This window comes from Plectropomus leopardus, chromosome 16 (genome assembly GCF_026936395.1).
Source record: "Plectropomus leopardus strain MGB_pleo_1.0 chromosome 16, ASM2693639v1, whole genome shotgun sequence".
NCBI lineage: Eukaryota > Metazoa > Chordata > Actinopteri > Perciformes > Serranidae > Plectropomus > Plectropomus leopardus.
The window spans coordinates 12,959,299-12,979,996 of NC_142191.1; the positions used below are offsets into that span (position 1 = coordinate 12,959,299).

The 20,698-nt window shown below is 38.5% G+C and overlaps 1 protein-coding gene across 2 annotated transcripts; it reads left to right on the forward strand.

Annotated features, from left to right (window-relative positions):
• On the forward strand, positions 1-20,116 carry LOC121955132 (testis development-related protein). Of its 2 annotated transcripts, XM_042502954.2 has the most exons (4): positions 3-390; positions 9,286-9,342; positions 15,014-15,129; positions 18,356-20,116. In XM_042502954.2, the coding sequence occupies exons 1-4, from the start codon at positions 304-306 to the stop codon at positions 18,792-18,794; spliced, it is 699 nt and encodes a 232-aa protein (XP_042358888.1). In that variant the 5' UTR covers positions 3-303; the 3' UTR covers positions 18,795-20,116. The 2 variants fall into 2 exon arrangements, with proteins under 2 accessions (XP_042358889.1, XP_042358888.1); XM_042502955.2 differs by lacking the exon at positions 9,286-9,342 and having other exon boundaries at positions 1-390.
• The last annotated feature ends 582 nt before the right edge of the window (positions 20,117-20,698 follow it).

A 20,698-nucleotide genomic window follows, 5' to 3' on the forward strand; every position in this document is an offset into this window, starting at 1 on the left:
AGCCTGCGTAAAAACGCACCAAACACACGCCAAACTCTTACGAAATAGTAGGCGTCATTAAAAAAACAGCTCGATCCTTGCAGCTCCTGGCACTTCTATGAATGAATAAGCTGTTTTCAGAGAAAACCTCCAGGATTTGCTGCAGGAGAAATAACCTGAAGAGCGGAGCAGTGGTGCGTCGCTGCGATCTCCTCGGAAAAACGGACAAAACGGGAGTAAAGTTTTTAGGGTGAACTTCAGATTTTTGGCCAGAGAAGGCAACTTTTAAAAAGACGATCAAGACGGCTTGTTTCAAGTGGAGATATGTTCAAGAAAAGCAAGAGTAAAGTGCTGGTGGATTATGCGTCAGAGGAAGACGACATGTCCTGGCACTATCATCACTCCTATAAGGTAATGAGATGGAAACTCAAACAATAAACCGCCAATAAGGACAGTCAGTGAGATTTCTTTCCTGAAACAACAGGGTGTTATATGGCGAAATGATAATAGGTTACTCTACTAGAGTGTAGCCTCATTGTTACACTTGTTCAGCCCACTTGTTTCGGCAGTTTTATTTTTTTCTAGAGACTATGGTCAATATATCAAAACGGGGCTCAAACTGAGACAATAACATTGTACGACTTTTTATTTATTTAGGCTACCAAATGTATTTAAAGGGTTCATATTATTTGTTGAGATGGATATGGCCCAAAATACAGATTATTATTAAGTAAATTAATAATAAATCAATTAAAAACTAGACATAGACTAAATAATTAGAATTATGCATAAAAGGGGGTTTTAACTACATTTAAAAAAAAAATATTCTCATGCTGTTTGGATCTTTTTTTCTACTGAAGCTGCAAAACTTTAAACAAATGACTAGAAATACCTCAATGTTGTATTTATTTGACAAGATTTAAAACATACACAACAGACTGATCTTAATGACAGGCTCCATAAAGATTTTTTCTAATTTTCAGGATTAAAATACATTTTTAAAAAAAGGCAGCTTAAGGCTTAAATCCATTGTTGTCCTCTGTTAATAAAATGCAGAGCAGACGAGGAGAAGGAGGACAAGTGCTCTAACTCCTGTCAAGTCAGCTGTGGAGGAGAGTAACAGAACATGCTGGGAGGTCAAAGAGGAGTCATGTCTCTGCAGAATGAACCAAACCAATCCTTACATATTGTACATGGAGGGTGCAGAACTGTAAATTATATATATATATAACCTTAATGTGCTATTTAAATGGAAAGCTACTACTTATATAATACAGGAATATAGTGATGCAATAGGTGAAAGAATAAAAATCCTAAATTATGAGAGAGAGAACATAAATCCATCTATACTAAATGCGAATAACATTGTTATATCTCTATATAGAGAATTTAAATCAGACTTAATTGAGTGTCAACTTTGGATCTGAAGCTTTAAGATCAGAGTTTGGATTTACAGACTGCACTTGTAATTGGAAAAAGAGAAAACATATAGGCAATGGTATAGTGGAGGCCAATCACAGTATACCCGCTTCCTCCTAAAACCCTACTACCTAATACACTAGGGCTGGCACAATATCAGATTTTCAATACATGATTAGACTTTTGTGGGCAAAAAGGTTCACAATAATGATATTATATTATTATTGAAAATAATAATGATAATAATAACAACAAGATTGTGTGTTTTGTGTCTTTTTTTGTTAAATGAATCACATTTAAAATACAGTTGTAGGGAGGAAGAAAGGAGGGAGACTAAGATAAAGAAACTGAGAAACTGAAAATGATTTAAGAGTCCTCAGATTGTTATTATACACATTATCATCCTTATTTTATTAACATCAACAATATATATATATATATATATATATATATATATATATATAGTCAATGTTATGTTTGTACATATTCACATTTCTCAGGTGAACAGTGTGTGAGGCCTCTGTATCAGCAGTTGCAAGCAGCTGGGCTCTGTCAAGGTGTTGGGGGGCATAGGGGATGATAAAGACGTGCACACACACACACACACACTCAAAAGCACACAAGGAAAGGCATCCAGCAGTCCCGTCTCACACGGAATAGCAAGCTGACATGTTTATTTCTTGAGCCACTTGCAGTAAAATCCTCTCCAGTATGTGTTTTTAACATGTGGAGCCCAGATTCAGCTCCAAGTCAGGTGTTGACTTCAAGTTAAATCCTAAAATTCCGATAAAATGTCACATAATAGTTTCGTTCATTTATAACAAGATCCCAAAATATCTGATAGACACACAATTTAAAAGTCACGCAGTTTTTTTTTCTCCATAGGCAAGAATCATGATGGCAACTAAATAATGTGCTATCGTCATTCTTGTGGTATCTGCTCAGCTTACTGTATCTGTGATAAGAACTGCTTTAAGCTGTGTAATAAATCAATGTTTAATGCAGAAAGTAAGAGAATATATTTAAACACCACTTCCCAACATTCTTCATCTGTTGTTGTGATGATGTCGAGATCTGCGACCCTTGACTGCATTTTATTGGCCATTTGATCTGAGATCAGAGCAGCAACTTCTCCCCAGAATTCCTGGGAAAGTCATCAGGGAGGTCTCCCTGAGTCGCCATGACGATTAAGTACATGCAGGGGTCAGGGGTCGGATCATAAAATGTCGTCAACACAGTGAAGAGGCAGATCAAGCGCAGCAGTGATACAGGATGGAGCACGGGTAAAGATAACAGAGTCTGGACTCGCAGGCTTTTCCTTCCCCTTATCCAAAACACTGTTTGACCTCAGCCAGACAAAGTGAAGTAGAGCAAGCAAAAGACTGATTATCTGCAGCATTTTTACATCACCACCACATTGGATGGATATTTTTGCCTTTTTAAAAAATTCTCTTAGAGTCATGAATGAACTGCTGCGTCACCTCACGTTATCTGTTTCTTGAGCAAAAAGCTGCACAACAGCTGACTAACATGTACGTTTTGCGCCTGCGTTAGAAGAAATAACTCCATACTAGCAAGTGATCTGTACTCATCATTCAAAAGGGGAAACCAGATGATTGACAGGATGAATTCAAGACACTTGTTAGCTTGTTAGCACATAACAACACAACTGGATGTTGAAAGAATAAATGATATTTACCGAGTGCTACAGAAGAATCAAGAACCAAGAACCATTTCTGCTGAAGTGCTCAATGAATAAAAACATATCTTATCCTAAATAACAAAGTTTGTTTCAACCTCACTCCCTCTTGACTTTAGCTGTTTGTTTGCTTTCTTTGCTTACGTTTCTCTTCTTGGGAACTGAGCTGAACTTCCAATCAGAGTGATTTAATTCACTGACAGGCTCAGCTGTATGATGCCAATTCAACATGCTGAATTGGACAGAAAAAAAGCCAAAAAGGTGTGCCAACGGTGCAGGACACATTGCAAAAACTAGAGTGATGCTCACTGATGACAGATTGTGTTTGTGGGGTTTTCGGGGCCCTAACTTGGCAACACAATAACTACATTCACCTGCATCTCATTTGTTTGAGTGCTCATCCCCTCTAAATAAACTGAGGACATAAATACTCACTTAAAATGTATCATGGTGGTTTCTTTCTTGTGACATTTTCAAACTGAATGTTGAGACTATCCTTCAGTTTTCATTTCTTTTGGGGTTCTGTTACTGACAAGAGTGACTGAACCCAGCGAGAAATGGAAAGTTAATAACAGCAACTTCACGCAGAGGCTCTGGCTTATAGGGCCCCCTCAGCCCTGGCTGCTGTAGGCCTGCCCCGTAATCCAACCATGTCTTTAATATGTCAGAAAATAGTACACATGTTCACAATTTCCCCGAATTGAAGTTGACATATTCATGTGGTTTGCTTTGTCTAACCAACAGTTCAAAACCCAAATCCATACATAGGGTGTTTGAACACAAATAAAAGAAGCAAATCGTAGTATCTGAGATGCAGGAACCAGGATGCTTCTGTTATTTTTGTTTGAAGAATGACTAAAGCTATTCAAATAGTTACTTATAAAAAAATAAAAAAATAGAAATTGTTTCCTGGTTGCAGAATAAACCACCCACTGTGGAACAATGGATTAGAAGACTGAGACAGGTGTACATAATGAAAAAAAAAGACTGGTTTTACATGACAGTATTTACAGTAATAAAACTAACTAGTCATCATTATCTGATTGAGACAGGCTCAGATATAATATCTATGTGACAATAAAACAGAGAATGAAATACTTAAATTTTTGCTTTGGGAATAAGTTTAAGAGCTCCATGGGCAGTTTTTCAGAAAAATACATCACATATATACAGCCAGTGTGGTATCACTCCCATGGCGTCAAAAACGCTGCTTAGGCAGTATCTCTGGCAACACTATAATGACGCCAGAGGCGCCCTTTAGCATCTGTTTGAGATGCACCAGACTTTCCACAAACTCTAATATAAACCCATCCGCGTCATGCTCAGAGCAACAGACCTAGTTTAACCCTTTAAAACCTGGATCGTCACCAGTTTTTTTGTGCTGCATTTGGACGCCTTTAACAAGCCTTTGAACACGGGGAAAAAAGGCAGTCAGCAACTTACAAAAAAAATATAAAAAGTGACAAGAAAATAGCCTTAGCTACAAAAGAAAGATAGAGAGGCTAAATCATGACAAGGGAAATATATATTAAAAAACTATGTAATTATCATAATTAAAAGGTTGCTTATTGTTAGGTTATATATATATATATATATATATATATATATATATATATATATATATATATATATATATATATGTATATATATGTTTTGTTTTGTTTTATTCTGGCACTTTTTCAGGTTATTTCCTGTTTTTGTCCTTTGAGTTTTTTTGAGTTTCCTTTTTTTCTATTTCAGGTACATTTCTTGGAACTTTTTGCTTTTTTTTTGTTGCAGATTTTTGGATCATTTCTTGTTAAGTTGCTCACTGCCTTATCTCCATGTTCTAAAAGAAAAAGGCAATTTTCTCAGGTTTAAAGTGTGAAAGTCCTCTCAGGGTGGGTGGGTCCAACAAACATTGCACTTTGACCCAGTAGACTGGTGTTCAATTAATTCATTTAATTTATGTCTAGGTTACTATCTTGCAGGTTAGCACATTTCAAAGCACATTTCCAAAGAGCTTAGATGACTAAGAAGCTGATAATAATACAAATATAGACCATGAAAACAGCAGCTAATACAAAACAATTTAACTATTTGAGACCAAAGCACGTAATCCGTATGCACATGTCCATATGAGCAAAAGGTGGACAGAATAATAGAAACACCTGACTTTTTAGTGCAATAAAAAAAAATTACAAGGTCTACTTTTTTAAATAACCTTAATTCACCCAGAGAGGTTTCTGTGACTTTCATACACAGTCACACCCGGACACAGGATCAGGAGCCTTGCTCAAGGTCACCACAAGCATTTATCCTGGTTGTGGGGATGAAACCAGTGACCCACAAGTCTGCCATTTAGCTTGTCTGACTCAAAGGACTATTTTCTCACTTGATTGAAATGTTATGTTTACTCATAACAGGCTACAGTAGGTCTCTTTCTTTTGTACTAGTTTGTTCTCAGTTGTTTTCACGGCAGAACAGATGATTCCCATGCGGTTCCAGTCAAATGACTTCAAACTGTAGCGTTAGCCAAACAGACAGACAGACTAATATAAAAGGATAATACATCCACAGTGGAAAAAGAGAAAAGCATAAAGGGGGAAATTAATATCTGCTCTCCCTCCAGAGTGCTCGAGGGAGACAACAGTGCAGGCCCTGTGCCGCTGCTTGCTTTCTCACCGCTCATTTCTCTATTGAAGTTCAACAGGCTGTGAGAGGCAGCTGTGAGCTTGCAGGAGGTGCGTGTGCCTGTTTGCCTATGGCTTAAAGCGCTAACACACCTGAATACTTCAATAACACCGCTTTAATTCCACCCTCTTTATGAAGCGGGATCATGAGAGGACAGATCAGGTCTGAGCAGAGACTTCAGACGGCCTCACATCTAAATCGTTAGAGGGGAAGAGAAGAAAGGTAAAGCTGAGTGGATCACTTCTTGAAGGGGTTGGGGTTAAAATAGTGGAAATCAAACGTTTGTGAGGTTTATCTTACAAGTTGAAACCAAATCATCATTACGTGAAAAAAGTAGGGCTCGTCTAAAGCCGTTATACATTTAAAGCAGTAGTTCAACACAAAATACGATGACACTTCTTGCAGCTATACACCAGGATGGCCAAGTGGTTGAGGCGTTGGACATATTATCCAGTGGACAAATGTCTGCGTGGATTTGAACCCCTGTCTTGATATAGACTTTGGGGTAGCTCAGTCTGTGGGTTTTTAGCCAAAGTACAGACCAAATACGGACTGTGGACTGGAGAGGTGCCAGTGTGCCTTCTGGGCTCTGTTGAGGTGCCCATAAGTCGGCACCGAACTCCCATTCAGGGGTCCAGCATGAATGTGTGTGTAAAAAGAGGGATATGCAAAAAGTCCTGAATAAAGGAATTGTGGCCAAAAGATGTCTAGCATAGCTTAGCCCCAAAACTTAAAACATGAATACATTACAAATATACAAACCCCAAACAAGTGTATAAATTAGTGTTTTTTGTGCTTTAGTATAACATAAATAAATGTAAAAGTTTCAACATATCCACTACATAACATACAAATGTTACATATTATTATTAATATTAATATTAATATTAATTAATATTAGTGGTTTGCTAAAATGTACAATGCCAACATTTTTATTGAATCAATTCAGCATCACTTTTATATATAATCAAATCACAATTTACCTTAGAGGGCCTTACAGCATATAACATCCCTCTGTCATTAGACCCACATAGCAACTAAGGAAAAACTCCCCAAAAAAACTCTGTTATGGGGACTAACTGGAAGAAACCTCTGGATGAGCAACGGAGGAGGGATCCCTCTTCTAGGACGGACAGACGTGGAGATTAGGTTGCTGTCCAGAGATTCCAGGAAATCACTGCCTCTCATGTAAAACTACATTTTTTGTTTTAAAACATAAATATGATCTAGGGTGTTAATTACTAAGCTTTAGAGATGCCACTCAGCCACCTTTTCATGTTTTTTTATCTATTCAAGCCATAATAACAAGCAGTTTACATCAGCCTCTGAATCTGGCTACTTCCGACAACAATGATTTCTCACACTTGGCGAAAAGTACTGTCCACTAACCAATGGCAGATAAGCTGCAAATCCACCACCGCAGGCAAGTAGAAAAAGCAGCCATACACTGATTGTTTTAATATCTGACTTCACTTGTTACAGAACACAAAAAATATATGAAATTAAACATTACAGTCTTCATGCTAAAATAAGCTCACCATTTCCTCCCCCTGTAGCTTTGTATAAATCTTCACATCTAATTTTTGGCAAGAAAGCGAAAAAAGCATAATTGTCAAAATGTTGAGGCCAAGTTTTGTGGCCCAAAAAAAAGTCCCTGAACTTGGAGAGTGTGGAGTGTTGTTGGTGTGCAGTAGCTGTTGGAAACTACTGTTTGTACTTTGGTGTTGAAATTCACAGTGCGTCTTTATTGCCTAGTAATCTGGCTTTTTTAAAGACAACACTGTGGTGAAATTTACACACTTGCACACAGACTCAGTCAAAGAGGGAGAGACTGGCAGACAGAGAAAAAATGGCCCCCTGAGGTGTGAAAGCAGAACGCTTGCTTTTTGTTGTTAGGAGCGTTTCTTTCCTCAGAAACTCTTCTCTCTCTTTTTTCTCTCTCTCCCTCTCTCCTCCCATCACTCTCTCCCTCAGTTCTCAGTTGTTAATGCTTTCACGCTCCAACAGTAGTCAGCGATCAGTATGTGTGAGTGTGTGTGAGAGTGTGTCTTTGATCAGCTAAGGTGGCGGAGACCAAGCAGACTTTGCTCAGACATGTCTGACCACCGTTTCTCCTCCTCCCTTTCTCTCTCTTTCTCTAGTGGAGTTGTTAGATGGTAGAAGTTCTTACAGCTTTGATCATTTTACAGGACTTCTGGCTCCACTTCCTTAATCTCAGGCTCAGCTGCGTGTCTGATGACTTTATGCGTCTGCCCCCTTCTTATGATTTAATGTTTGTTAGTAAGTCTTTGGAGCGAGGCCAAGTCAAGTCAGAGGTCTAAACAGGCAAAGTGCAAGTAAATATCAGTCAGAATGAATTTCTAAGGTTAAAAACACTCTAAATAAGCCTGTGAAATGTGAGCATATTGGCTTGATTTTCTTTCAGAAAACATAGAAAGAAGGCAGTGAGTAACCTAATAAGAAATTGGCAAAAATAAAGAAGAAATTAGTAAAAAAAAAAAAAGAATTAACCTAAAAATAAAAAAAAGAAAAAAAATCAAAAAAAGAAGAAAATGATTATAAAAAATGTTTTTAAAAAGTATGTATGCATATATATATTTGTATTTATTTTTACTGTAATATAATTTTAAGTAACTATTTATTAGAATTACAGTTTTTCAGACACATTTCCACAGCTCTTTGATGATATTAAATACTTTTCAGGCCATTTTTTGTCACCTTTTGCATTTTTGTTTTGTAATTTGCAGGACCTTTTTTACCAAGCTACTCATTTCACCCCCCCCTAATAAAAAGTATTCTGTAAATAACATTGAAAGTTATAATTTGCTTAATTTGTTAAATTGTTTCAAGAGGCAGGATCATAACAGTGTACACAGTTGTTTACAATGTAAACCAATTGTCCAAGTCAAACCTAATGTTCTGACTTAACACCAAGTCCAACTCAAAAGTCTACAGCTCTGTGTATTTATTGGTCATTAACACTATTTTTATTAGATAACAGCTCTAAATAAAACAAAGTAACAAAGTGCTTCCAAAAACAATGAAACTATGAAATGTAGCACAAATATTATACAAAGGATATATGAAAAAATAGAGAAAAGAAATCCGGAGACTGAAGCACAATGGAACCAAAATAGCTCCACTTAAATACCCAAATAGTGTCATGTACTGTTGAGGCGATAGGTCATGAATGTATTTTCTCTCTCTTTTGTTTAAATCTGCCCTTTCAGCTCGGTGGCTTCCCCTCATCCTCTCCAGTCCTCCATCCACCCATCCCTCCATCTCGCCCTGCAAACACAGCGTGTTTATGTTACACTCCTGAAAAGGTTGCTCTCTCTTTTACAGGAAAAGCCTGCACACACTCCACACACACACACACACACACACACACACACACACACATCCCTGCTGCAAAGTTTGGATGTTGTATGTGTGTGTGCGTTTGTGTTTGGGGGATTGCTATTTGTGTTAACTCACTGCTGGTGCGTGTGTGTTCGTGTGTGTCTCTGTCACAGGACAAAGACATAGAAGGAGAGGAAGAGGAGGAGGAAGCTGTTACTGCAGTATCCAAGGTAAACATCACACCCTCACAGCTAATGGGACCTAACACAGCGACAAACACACCACTGGCCTCCAAATTTAAACTCCAAACTTACACAGCTACCCCCTAAAGATATGCAGTTATCCAACATGCTCTTATCTTGTCGCACATTGACTGTACACACGTGCACAAGCTCACAATGTTGCACTTTTAACGTTACACTTGTAACCCTAAAGAATCAGTCTCATGTCATTGAAAACTCAGTGCCCCCGATGTTCTCACATGCACAGACGGTTTCTTCTCGTGAGTGTTTCGCAGTGCAGCTGAGGTGAAGCAGGAGGGTCAGAGGACTGCTGTGTTTATCTGTAAACAGTACAGCCTTCAGCTGTCATCCCCTGCTTTATCCTCAACCTTATCACTGGAAAACGGTCTTGTTTGTTGTTACGGCATGTGTGTGTGTGTGTGTGTGTGTGTGGGTGTGTGGGTGTGTGTGTGTCTGTGCACTTGCACTGTAATCCTTATCCTTAAACCCAGAGTCTGGAACAGTGGTCTGAAGGGTAGTTTAGGGTAAAGATTTAAAGAATGTATTGTATTTGTTTTGACCAGTGGTGGAGAAAGTATTCAGATCCTTCATTTAAGTAAAAGCGCAGAAAAATGTTCCCTTGGACTGTTATACTATTATATATCATTATATTAGATTATAATCACTTATGCATTAACCCACTGAAACCTGGATTGGCATCATTTTTTCTGTAATAAAAAAAAACCAGCAAGTTGCTATGAATTACTTGCAAATTAGTAAAATGTGACAACAAAAAAGCTTAAAAAAGAGGGAAAGAAAATTATCAGAAAACTAGGGGAAATGTCCAGAAAACTATATTTATAATTACTATAATTTTAAAATGATGTCAAAGTAGGAATATATACACTATTTTATATTGATTATTTTATTCAATTTTTAGCAATGTCCTAGGCCTTTTTCATCTTTTTAAAATATCTATTCTTTTCCTTTTTTGTGTGTGGGCCAATTTTCAGGTAATTACCCTTTTTTTTCTTTTTTTTTAAATTACTAATTTCTTGCTAATTTTAGGGTCATTTCTTGTTAAGTTGCTATTTGCCTTATTTCCATGTTTTTTAAAGAGATCAAGCCATTTTGCTGAGTTTTCAAAGGGTAAATAAAAGCCAGATTTTACTGTTGTAGTTGGTTGAGTTGGAGCTATTGAACTATTAATAATGATTGATTTCATGATGAGAACTGATTTGTTTAACCAGAAACCGAAATTGCTATCGACAAATCCACCCCACCCATTTCAATAAACAGTACGCCTAATTTTAAAATGAATATGGCTTTAAGGTTAGGTAAAAAATGAAGTTAACAATCATAACATTATGAACATTTTATAGTGTAAATTATGCTGAAGGTCATAGTGAGTCTGTTGGAGAAAATGTCTTTGTCATCATCTCTAAGAATTTATAAATAATGGTTGTATCATGCAGGTTTGACAAAAGGGCTTTCATGTGTGCAGGCACCTTTATCTGCAGCTTTGCCCACTCCAAACACTGTGTGTGTGTGTGTGTGTGTGTGTGTGTGTGTGAGAGAGAGAGATTATGTGCTGTGTCTTTGTTCCTGAGAGATATGTCACATCTGCTGATCTGTACTGACAACAAGTCTTTACTCAAAAGGTGTGGTCGTGTCTGAACTTCTCTGACCGTGGAAAACCTCAAACACTCAGTGTATTGTCCCTGAACTCTGGTGTTCTTCCTGCTGTATGTAAAGCTACTGTAGGTGACTCAGTTCACAGAACATATTTCACGACCTGTCCTGTTTGCGAGTATAGGGGTAGCTGGGCTGGAGAAGGGAAGGAAACGCAACATTCTTTCGAGGAGCTGGGTCTTTTGGATGGGAACAATCGCCGTGGAAGAAAAACAAGGCTGAAAATAGCCTCAGACTGCTCAGACACCGTGGAAGGCTACAATTCTTCTACCATCGGCCGTTTTATGCTCATATTAGGACACACAATGGAGCCGTGGAAGATGAGGTTCACTGTAAAAGGCCGATTCCGTTTTCACTCTACAGTGCTGTCTAACCATTTTCCAACATGAAATTCACGAAGCTCTACTTTCAAAAACATAATACATATTGTCCTAAAAACATGAAAATTTGATATACTTTAAAAACAGACATTTTTTAAACCACTACTGGCTATTTTTAATCTTTGTTACAGATTGTGTTTAAGTGGAACAAGATATGTTTTTTTTTGCTTTAACTTTTAATTCTAAATTAAATATTAATTTCACATAGTAATAGCTATAGAATACAGCTTTCAACATTAACATGTTAATCGCGATGACATTAAGTTAATGTTAATTTTTGTAATCACGTTAATTACTGGCCGACATTTCCATCTTTAAGAAGCTGTAACGGACTGTTTTAAAGCCAGAGTGATGATGCTGGTATCATTTGAAACTAGAAGACCAGAATTCAGGAAGGGGGCTAAATAACGCTCCACAGGCTAAATTTTGACAATGGGAAAACAGCATGGCCATCCCACAAGGGTCCCTTGACCTCTGACCTCCAGATATCTGAATGAATATGGGGTCTGTGGTAGCCACGAGTCTCCACTTTACAGACATGCCCATTTTATGCTTGTCTTTTGCAGTTTTTTGCTGTATTTGAGTCCTACTCAAGACAATCTGGTAAGAATTGCTTTAGTTCGTCAATGTGGACTTCATAACTGTTATGTAATGCAAGATCATGAAATTAAAAATATGATTAAATCATGATTAGCCATAGAAATGCTGTAATTAATTATGGAGCCCTATAAGCCTTGCTCTCCCTTAACCAAAACAGAAGAGGATAGTGCTTCTGTTTTACATGGTAGCTATTGGCCAACAAGCCCCCAGGAACAGCGCTGAGCTTTGAAGAGAATTTTACACAACGGGCAAACGTGGAATTACAACTCGTCGCGTAATGGAGCCCAAAAAGATCCTCAAAGACTTACATGGCAAAAGAGACATCGTAAATCATTGGATAAATCTTCTTTTTAGTGTCGCAACCCCTGCAGAACGACTGGTTTTACTATCACAATTTCATCGATTTGGTCTGCTAACATTACAAATGCTTTTAAGAGCAACACGTTTAAATCATTTTTATCACAATTTAAGTTCTTGGAGGGCTAACCAGAAGTTAGCCACTTGGCCAGTAGAAGTTGACCTCTCTACCACAGCTGGCAACAATGAGTTTAGTGCGCTTTGCTTTAAAATGTAAAAATGCAGAACCACTAACACTTGAAACTTTCACATACCATCCAAAAGAACGACCTTATTCCTTTTTTTTTAGCAATATTTCCAAACTCAAATGCATCTTTAATCTCCCAGCTTCCATCTCAGGGGTATGGATGGAGGAATTCGGTCCAATAAGAGCTCTATTGTTCTGCCAGGCGTGGAGCTGTAGGTAGAGCTCCCCCACACAGCGAGCCTCAGTGAGCTGCTTGGTTTACCTACTTCTTGGCCGGACAGATTACTGGGCCCTGAGCTGCTTTGGATCTAGAGGCCCTGGAGGTTAATGCTGGAGAGAATGGTGAATAGGCCGGGCCTCTGTAGGTGCACACACACACTGCTGGAATTTACAGTTCATGCACACACACGTATACACACTGATACACTCAATCTGTTTTGGCATCTCTGGTTTCTGTTTCTGCAAAGCTCAAACTACAGCAAATCTGACCCATGGTTTACACTTGACGGCACACAGGAAACAAGAAGCAGAGCGAGGAAGGAGACAGATGGAGTAGAGACAGGGTGTTGAAATAGCTGAGATAAGATTTTTGTAAATATTTCTTGATGATAATAAACGCAAAGAAACTGGCAGCGTTCGGGCACGTTCATGATGATGAGAGGTGAGACGAGGAGAATTAGATTTTTTGGTTATCAGCAACAGTGCGTGTCTTCTGAGATATAACAAATTCATCTCATAGTTCTGAATACGAGCAGAGATCGTAAGTTTTCTTGTGTGCATTTGATGAAACGTAGAGTTTATGTAGCCTTGAGTACGAACAGTTCTGCTTAAGTTCATGTTATCTAAACTGTGACACTGTGACGCTTGATCTCAGATGTGGTGACAGATCTCATTGTACGTGTTCCTGTTTGGTTTGAGAGCTTTCATGTGCAGCTAGTTGTTTGTTTGTTGGAGCTGCTGCCACATCCTCAGGAGAGATTGTGTTGCATGCAGCGCCTTGAGTTAAGGACCTCCTTGATAGGTAACATAGAAACAAAAGAAACAGTAAAGAGGTCGCCAAGGTCAGGTGCATTCATCAAATAATTTGAGCGCTGAGAATGTTTTGACAACGGTAACACAAGGGCAGGCACGGATACGAGTAGGAGTAAACGTTATGGCCTTGACAGTTGACATTGGGAATTCTTCCCAGGCACGGGGCGAAACCGAGCCAAAAGTTTGTTCCATAATCGCTGCGGAGGGCGGTATCTGTGCTCGGTGGAAAGCAGCGAGGGCAGGGAGGAATTCTGAGGCGACGGGGGAGACCGGGGGAGTTTCAGAGGGAGCGGAGGGTCTTCCACTGGAATGTGCCAAGTGTTAATGCCAAGGCAATGCCGCACAGTCTATCTCTCTCTGTCTCTGTATTTATTTATCAATACCACTGAGGCTGTGGTCGTAAGTTTGAAATCTAACAGCAATAAAAGTTGTCGGGTGAAGTTATTTATAGTCTTATAAATTTACCATAAAGTTGTCATCTATATATCAACAAATACCTTTTGAGAGTGGACTGCTGCCTAAATGTAATTAAATGTGCAGTCGGTCATTTTGTCAAGTGGAGTAGGTCGTTCTGTCAGGTAGAAAATATCTATCAAAATGGACTACTGCGTGTATAAACAGCTAGAAGCTCATTCTGGGTACAAATATCAGAATGGACTACCTCCTGTGCAGGTTCAAATATCTATTAGAATAGACGACAACCTGTGTAAATGTAGGCTAATCTGGAGTAGGTCATTCTTTGAGGTACAAATATCCATCAGAGCGGATGTGTTTAAGTGGGTAGAAGCTCATTTCTATCTATTGTTTTTGATATTTCTTTTCTTTTTTAACCAATTTCTTGCTATTACTGGTGCCTTGTCTTATAAAGTTGCTTGTTGCCTTCTCCCCATGTCTTAAAAAGAAATCAAACCAATATGGTTTTAAGGGGTTAATTATTGAGTTCAAGGTGATGATAGCCTGATTTTGTCACAGTTAGACAGCAATTTCCCATCTAGTTCCAGTCTTTGTACGAATATAAGTGCTGATCAGCTACTGGCAGTAGCTTTATATTTATAGGCAGTATCAGTTTTAACATCCATCTCTGCAAAAATGTCAAGATCTTCCTTTAAGGATGATTGACTTGAAAAGGGCCTTAAATATGGATGATAGATACGAAGATGATTTAGGTTTGACAGAGAGTGCACATCTCATTAGTTCAGAGCCAATAAAGCCCTGAAACAGTTTTTAAAAAGTGAACAGTCATCAATCTTAGCATGAGGCTGCTTTTCTAAATTCTTGTTGACTTTATGAAATCACGCTCACAGGAGAGACTATAAATCACTCACAAAAGGGCATCAGAGATAAGACGCTCACATGCAACAGATGGGGATAAGCAATTCAGCGCTGCAGTTCAAAACCAAATGCTCATTTCTTGTCTCTTGTTTTCTATCAGGAGGCCAAAGTGAAGAAGATCATGTCAAAGAAAGAGAGGCGGGAGAAGAAGATGTTCTCCTCTAAAGATGACGAGCACTTCTTGTTAACCGGAGTCAATCTGGCTGACCGCAGAGGGTGAGGTTACACACACCATCATTTATCATCACACATGTTACTCTGTGTACTCGCTGTGTTTTTACATGCCAAACATGAAGATATGACACCTTTGACAAGATTAATTAAACTTACTTTGAAGCTGAAGTGTGTGATGTAGGACGACCACTCTTCCCAGCTTATAGCCTTGGCAAGATGCTGGAAATATCAATAAGTCCAAACTTGTAGAAAATATTTCCTCACACTTCCATCTATGCAGTATTTCACTTTTTTTCTGAGCTCTCGGTCTGTCAGTCCTTCATCAGAGCGCACATCAATCAACAATGAACGGGCAGGTAACAGTAACCAGTCTCAGTCTAATCACTGGTAGTATGCAGCACACCTGTGCACAACCCTGTTGGCTGAAGCTCCACCCCCTGGGAATTGTAGTTTTTCAGCATTAAATGGAGCTCTGTGAGGCATACAAATGAAAGCCATGCTTCAGATTCAGATTCAGAAACCTTTGTCGTCTGTCGTGACAGAAAATTGTTTTAGACGTGGCTTTACGTACCCTGCAAAACAAACTCGAACAATAAACATAGAGCATGTGTTCCTTTAAAAAACAACAACAGAATAAATACCTAATACAAAAGTTGAGACAGAATAAAAATGACAATATACTTCTGTGTGCAAGGTGGCATAGTGTTTATGTAGATGTATGGATCATTATATTCATTTAAGATGTTTACGGCAGTTGAAATGAAGGAGTTTTTATCAGTGTTTTTCTTGGCCAAGGGGACTTTACAGCAGCGACCTTGTTTTAAAACACCAAAATACTAAAGAAAAGTTTTGCCTATAGAAATCTTATCATATGGCCATTTTGATAAATAAATGACATTCTCTGTGATGGTTTCTCTGCATTGGATTGTTGAGGTGATAACTTTTTAACAACTATATGTGACTGCACTCAAAATATTGGGGTCGCCACTAGCATTATAAATGTATGTCACCGAGGTAGTTCTGGTTCATGTCAGTGTAAGTGGGATATACTGAGTGGTGGTTACCAGTCAAGTGTGTAGAGTAAAAATATTTACAAATTTGATCAGAAATAATGGAGTCATGTCCAGCCACTTATATTTGTTTATACTTCAGTCACAATTTCACTTGCCAGCAGTTATTAGCTTCTGGACCCTTTGAGGAAGCGGAACATGTGTGAAAAGGAAAACCTAAATTAGTCACATTAGTCTGTGACAAAGAACCGGGAATTCCAATGTAATGGTTTGCTGTACCTCACCCAGTCAGTTCTATGTATAATTAAGGTGTAAGAGGTCAGCTGGTTATTTAATATGCTGAAATCTTGTGCAACAGGATAGTTCACCTCCAAATCAAAAACAATATATATAAAAACTAATTTTAGTCCCTCTGTGTCATTCCAGTGATTTTAAAGCAGATTTTAACAATGCTATTTAGACTGTTGCTGTCTTTCAGTGTGAGGCTGTGAAGAAAAACACAGCAGACTCTAAATTAAGAAGAAAGAAAAGTGGTTTGCTGCTGAGTTTTTAAAATATATTTCCTTGTCACTTAAAGCACCACAAGTCAAGTGCTATTTAGCTCAATGGCCATAAAAGGGGTTTTATTGGGTCTCAATGAAATAACCAATAAACAAAATCACCACATTAAGCGCGCGGGTATTAGGTGATCATTAAGCATGCAAAAACTCTGAGACGAAAAACACAGAACTGTCCTGTTGCAGGTGATCAAGCCGAGCGGTGTTCTTTAATCCTTTGAAATCTGAGCAAATTGGATTGATTTCTTTGAAAAACATGGGAGTAAAGCAATGATCGACAAAAGAAGAATTTACCCAAATATTAGCAAGAAATTTGTGAAAAGTACAAGACAGTGAGAAAAAATTAGTAAAACAAATCAAAACAAACATAAAAAAAAGTTAAAATAAAGTTTAAAAAACAAGGAAATTACTTGGAAAAAGCACTCAAAATTACAATAATTTTGTAACAATTTTAAATATGCAACTATGGTCATTATATAGTTTTCCCCTAGCTTTTTAAAAAATCTATTTTTTTAAATCTATAAATTCTTTCAATTTGTGGAGCATTTCTTACCGAGTTGCTCATTACCTCTTTTCCCATGTTTTTGAAAGAAATTGTATCAATTCGCTCTGGGGTCAAAGGTTAAACACTTGTGAAAGGCATCTGAAAGCAGCACAAAAAAGTAATGTTGCTACAGGTTCCAAAGGGTTAATATTCTCTCCACTTAGGTTTTCACAAAATCACCCTCAAACAGAACAGCAAAGATGTCTCAAAGGGGCCGAGTGACCAGAGTGTCCTCTCTTAAGCCCTCAGAAAGGGCGTCATCACACCCTGATTGACCCAGAGGGGAAATACACCGAGCTGCTCTCTGTTCTTCATCAGGAATCTGTCTCCACACCCTCAACAACAGGTGATCTGAATAACCCTCCAGTCAACTCAGGAGTATTGAAACATTCAGCTGAAATTACTTTGGAAGAGAGTGGTTCAGAAGAGAAAAAGTCACGGTCTCAAATTATGGCACAACAGCACAACAACACATTTGCAGTGAAACCTGGGATGTGTCAAGCCACAACAAAACGTTTATTTAAACACAAACGGTGGTGTGTTGAACACCCTGCTGCCAAAGTAAGAGTGGAGTAAAAACAAAAACATCAATGTATAATAAGTAATGAGCTACTAGAACTTTATTTATATTAAAATCGCTGTTGACTGGGTACATTTCTGACACATCCACCAAATGGGAGAAAACATACCCCAAAGCCTATTGCACCCTGTTTCACAGCATTCTCAGAAAACACAACGTTCAACCAGGAAACAGCAGCAAAATGGTGCGCATCGTTTTGAGAGTGAACGTGCCCCTGTCCTGCAGTTGCCAAAAGGCTAAATAGCTGGTGCACTATCATAGGACCAAAAAGTCCATAATAACAGATCAGAAATAAATACTTTCTTTATTCAAACACTCTATTGTATATCGGCCACCATCAATTCGAGTGTACCTAGAAGTTTTGTTGTGCCGAGCACACCTAAGGAGGGTAAAAATAGAGAAACCCAAAAAGCACCTGAACAAGGACCAGACATCACTACGATTTATATCCTCAACATTCAGCAACTCTCACCAAAACAATCTAGATTTATAAACAGCACCAACGGTAAAAAAAAATAAAAAAGTATCTTTGATTTTGGGGTTTTAAGTTTATGCTTTTTTTTTTTTTTATTAAAAGGTCCCACAAGAAAATTAAGGACGATGAGAAGGAGAAGGAAAAGAAAGAAAAGCCAGAGAAGGGCCACTGTTTCTGGGAGAGCGTTACCACGACAATGAGGCAGATCTCCCCCACCAAAAAACCAGAGAAGATGGAGGGCTGGGAGCCGCCTCACCTTGAGAACTTAACTGAGACCGTCAATGACGAAGCCCCGGAGGACAAGAGCCAGAAACAGGACTCACCGGTGTCCTTCCCCGACTCTTTCAGCCTCCCTCTGGAGCTGGCCTCCTGGGCAGGCCGTGGTTTTGAGGAGGACTCCTCCCGCTATGCTAATCTGTCGGACTCCAAGGATTCAACAGCTGCCGTCAGGTGGACGGCACGTGCCAAAGTCAAGCTGGCTGGCATCAGCAGGATGAGCAGAGGGATTGTGTCAGAAAGCTCTTGGGAGGGGTTCAAGTAGGAGCCATTTTTACCTCCGACGCCCCTCCCTCCTCACCTGTGTACCATCTTTAAGGAGGATGCTGAACCAAATATCTGCTAGTCTAGTTCTGGACGACACCGGTGGTAATGTCAGCTGGTATTGATATGCTGTTGTAAAGTCCCAAACATACCACATCCAGTCTGTCTTTATTGTTTTATCTTTTAAAGTCCTTAAAGACAATATCAGTCAGTTTTATCAAAGTTTTTTTGTTTTTTTTTGGCAATGTTTGAATCACTGACATAAACTGTAAATCACAACAAATAAAAGCCTTAAACTACTGTATCATTATAACTGTGATATGCACTGGTGTGGCATTAAGACATTTTGAGATTGAGATTAGTGATTTTTTAAAAAACTATATAATTATTGAGTCTGTCAGTCGTAGAGAATCAATGAAGAATATGCAAATCTGCTACTGCAGACCTGTTTTCACTTCCTTTCTATCTATGCATCTGAGTGAACAATGTGACTCTGGAGCCTTAATTTATATATCTAAAATGGGCTTAAAAGAATACTTCATTCCACAAATGACCATTTGTAGCCTAAATCAATCACTCAACCTCTGTTATGTTGAATTTCTTGAAGAAAATCTCCTTTTACTTTCATTCCTCCAGTGAACAAAGAATCCATAAGAATCCATACAGGGATCATGTGGGGGCAATAAATCTAAGCAGCCCCCACGGCGTTCATAAATTGATATATTTTTTAAATCTTATGCTGAATAACATTCATGCAATTTGTAATGATGACAAGATAAAAGCCAAACTGTGCACACTTGTTTTTTGGGAAAAACCGCCACTCCATGCAGACGTGAAGTGCCTTGTATCCATAGAGTGACGTCATTTGTTTGCTGTCAGTTTTAATGAGATCATCCTTTGAGCACAAATCTGCTTAGCTCATCATAATGTCTGTTCAGGTGCAGGCGGGTCAACCCTGCATCGGCCCATTGAGACACTAACGGGTTTCCAGTTAAAATCCCTTGATGCTGTTAACTTCACCAGCAGGAGCAGAACTGTTAGTGTGCTACATTATAAAAACCTGCCAAGTTCTTTAATGCTGTTTGTTAATGATTTTTGTTTTAGGTGAATGAGAAACGTCACGTCACCAGTCTTTGCTTCTCTTTTCTCTTCTTTTGCTGTGTTTTAGTCTGTTTACTGAATTTGTTTGATACTTAAATCTGCTTCATTGCAGCCAGAAGTGTACACAGATACAGGTCCACTTCCAGGGTCGCCTGTATCCTGTATTTATTCACTGAGCGGCTGGGTCACATTTTCTCATGCAGAATAAAGATCTAGTCTGACTGTCTGGCTCTGTTTTATTCAGTCTGGAGTAAATCTACGCTTCGATTCACCGGGCTTCTCTCTCACCATCTAGATGGTTTTCATTGATGCAGTGGCCAAAACAGAAACAGGCCTCCCAACCATTTCTTTAATTAGCAGGCATTAGCAGACACTTGTAAGATTTACTCATTTCAACATTGAGGTGTGGAGGACACATAAAAAATGGGGAGCTCTGGGTCCTCTCCCAGGAAATTTTGACCATCAAACACTTAATTTTCTTACATTCTGGTGAAATTTTCTGCGCAAATTTTCGCCTTTTCTGCATCAGTTTATGCAGAATTGTCTAACATTTTGTCAAAATAAGAATCCTTTGATACATTTGTGGTTTTTATAAGGGGATAAATGTTGTTCTAAATATTTATGGGGACGTGTTCCCTGCGCCAATTGTGCCAAATTTGAAAAAAACTCCCTCAAGGCATTCTTGAGATATCATGTCCACAAGAATGACACAGACAAGGTCATAGTGACTTTGACCTATGACCACCGAAATCTAATCAGTTCATCCTTGACTTTCAAGTTGTCATTTGTGCCAAATTAGAAAAA

Coding starts and splice junctions, on each gene's coding strand:
- LOC121955132 (XM_042502954.2), top strand. CDS start 304: ATGTTCAAGAAAAGCAAGAGTAAAGTGCTGGTGGATTATGCGTCAGAG. Junction 9,343..15,013: donor CTGTTACTGCAGTATCCAAG/GTAAACATCACA, acceptor GTTTTCTATCAG/GAGGCCAAAGTGAAGAAGAT. Junction 15,130..18,355: donor AATCTGGCTGACCGCAGAGG/GTGAGGTTACAC, acceptor TTTTATTAAAAG/GTCCCACAAGAAAATTAAGG.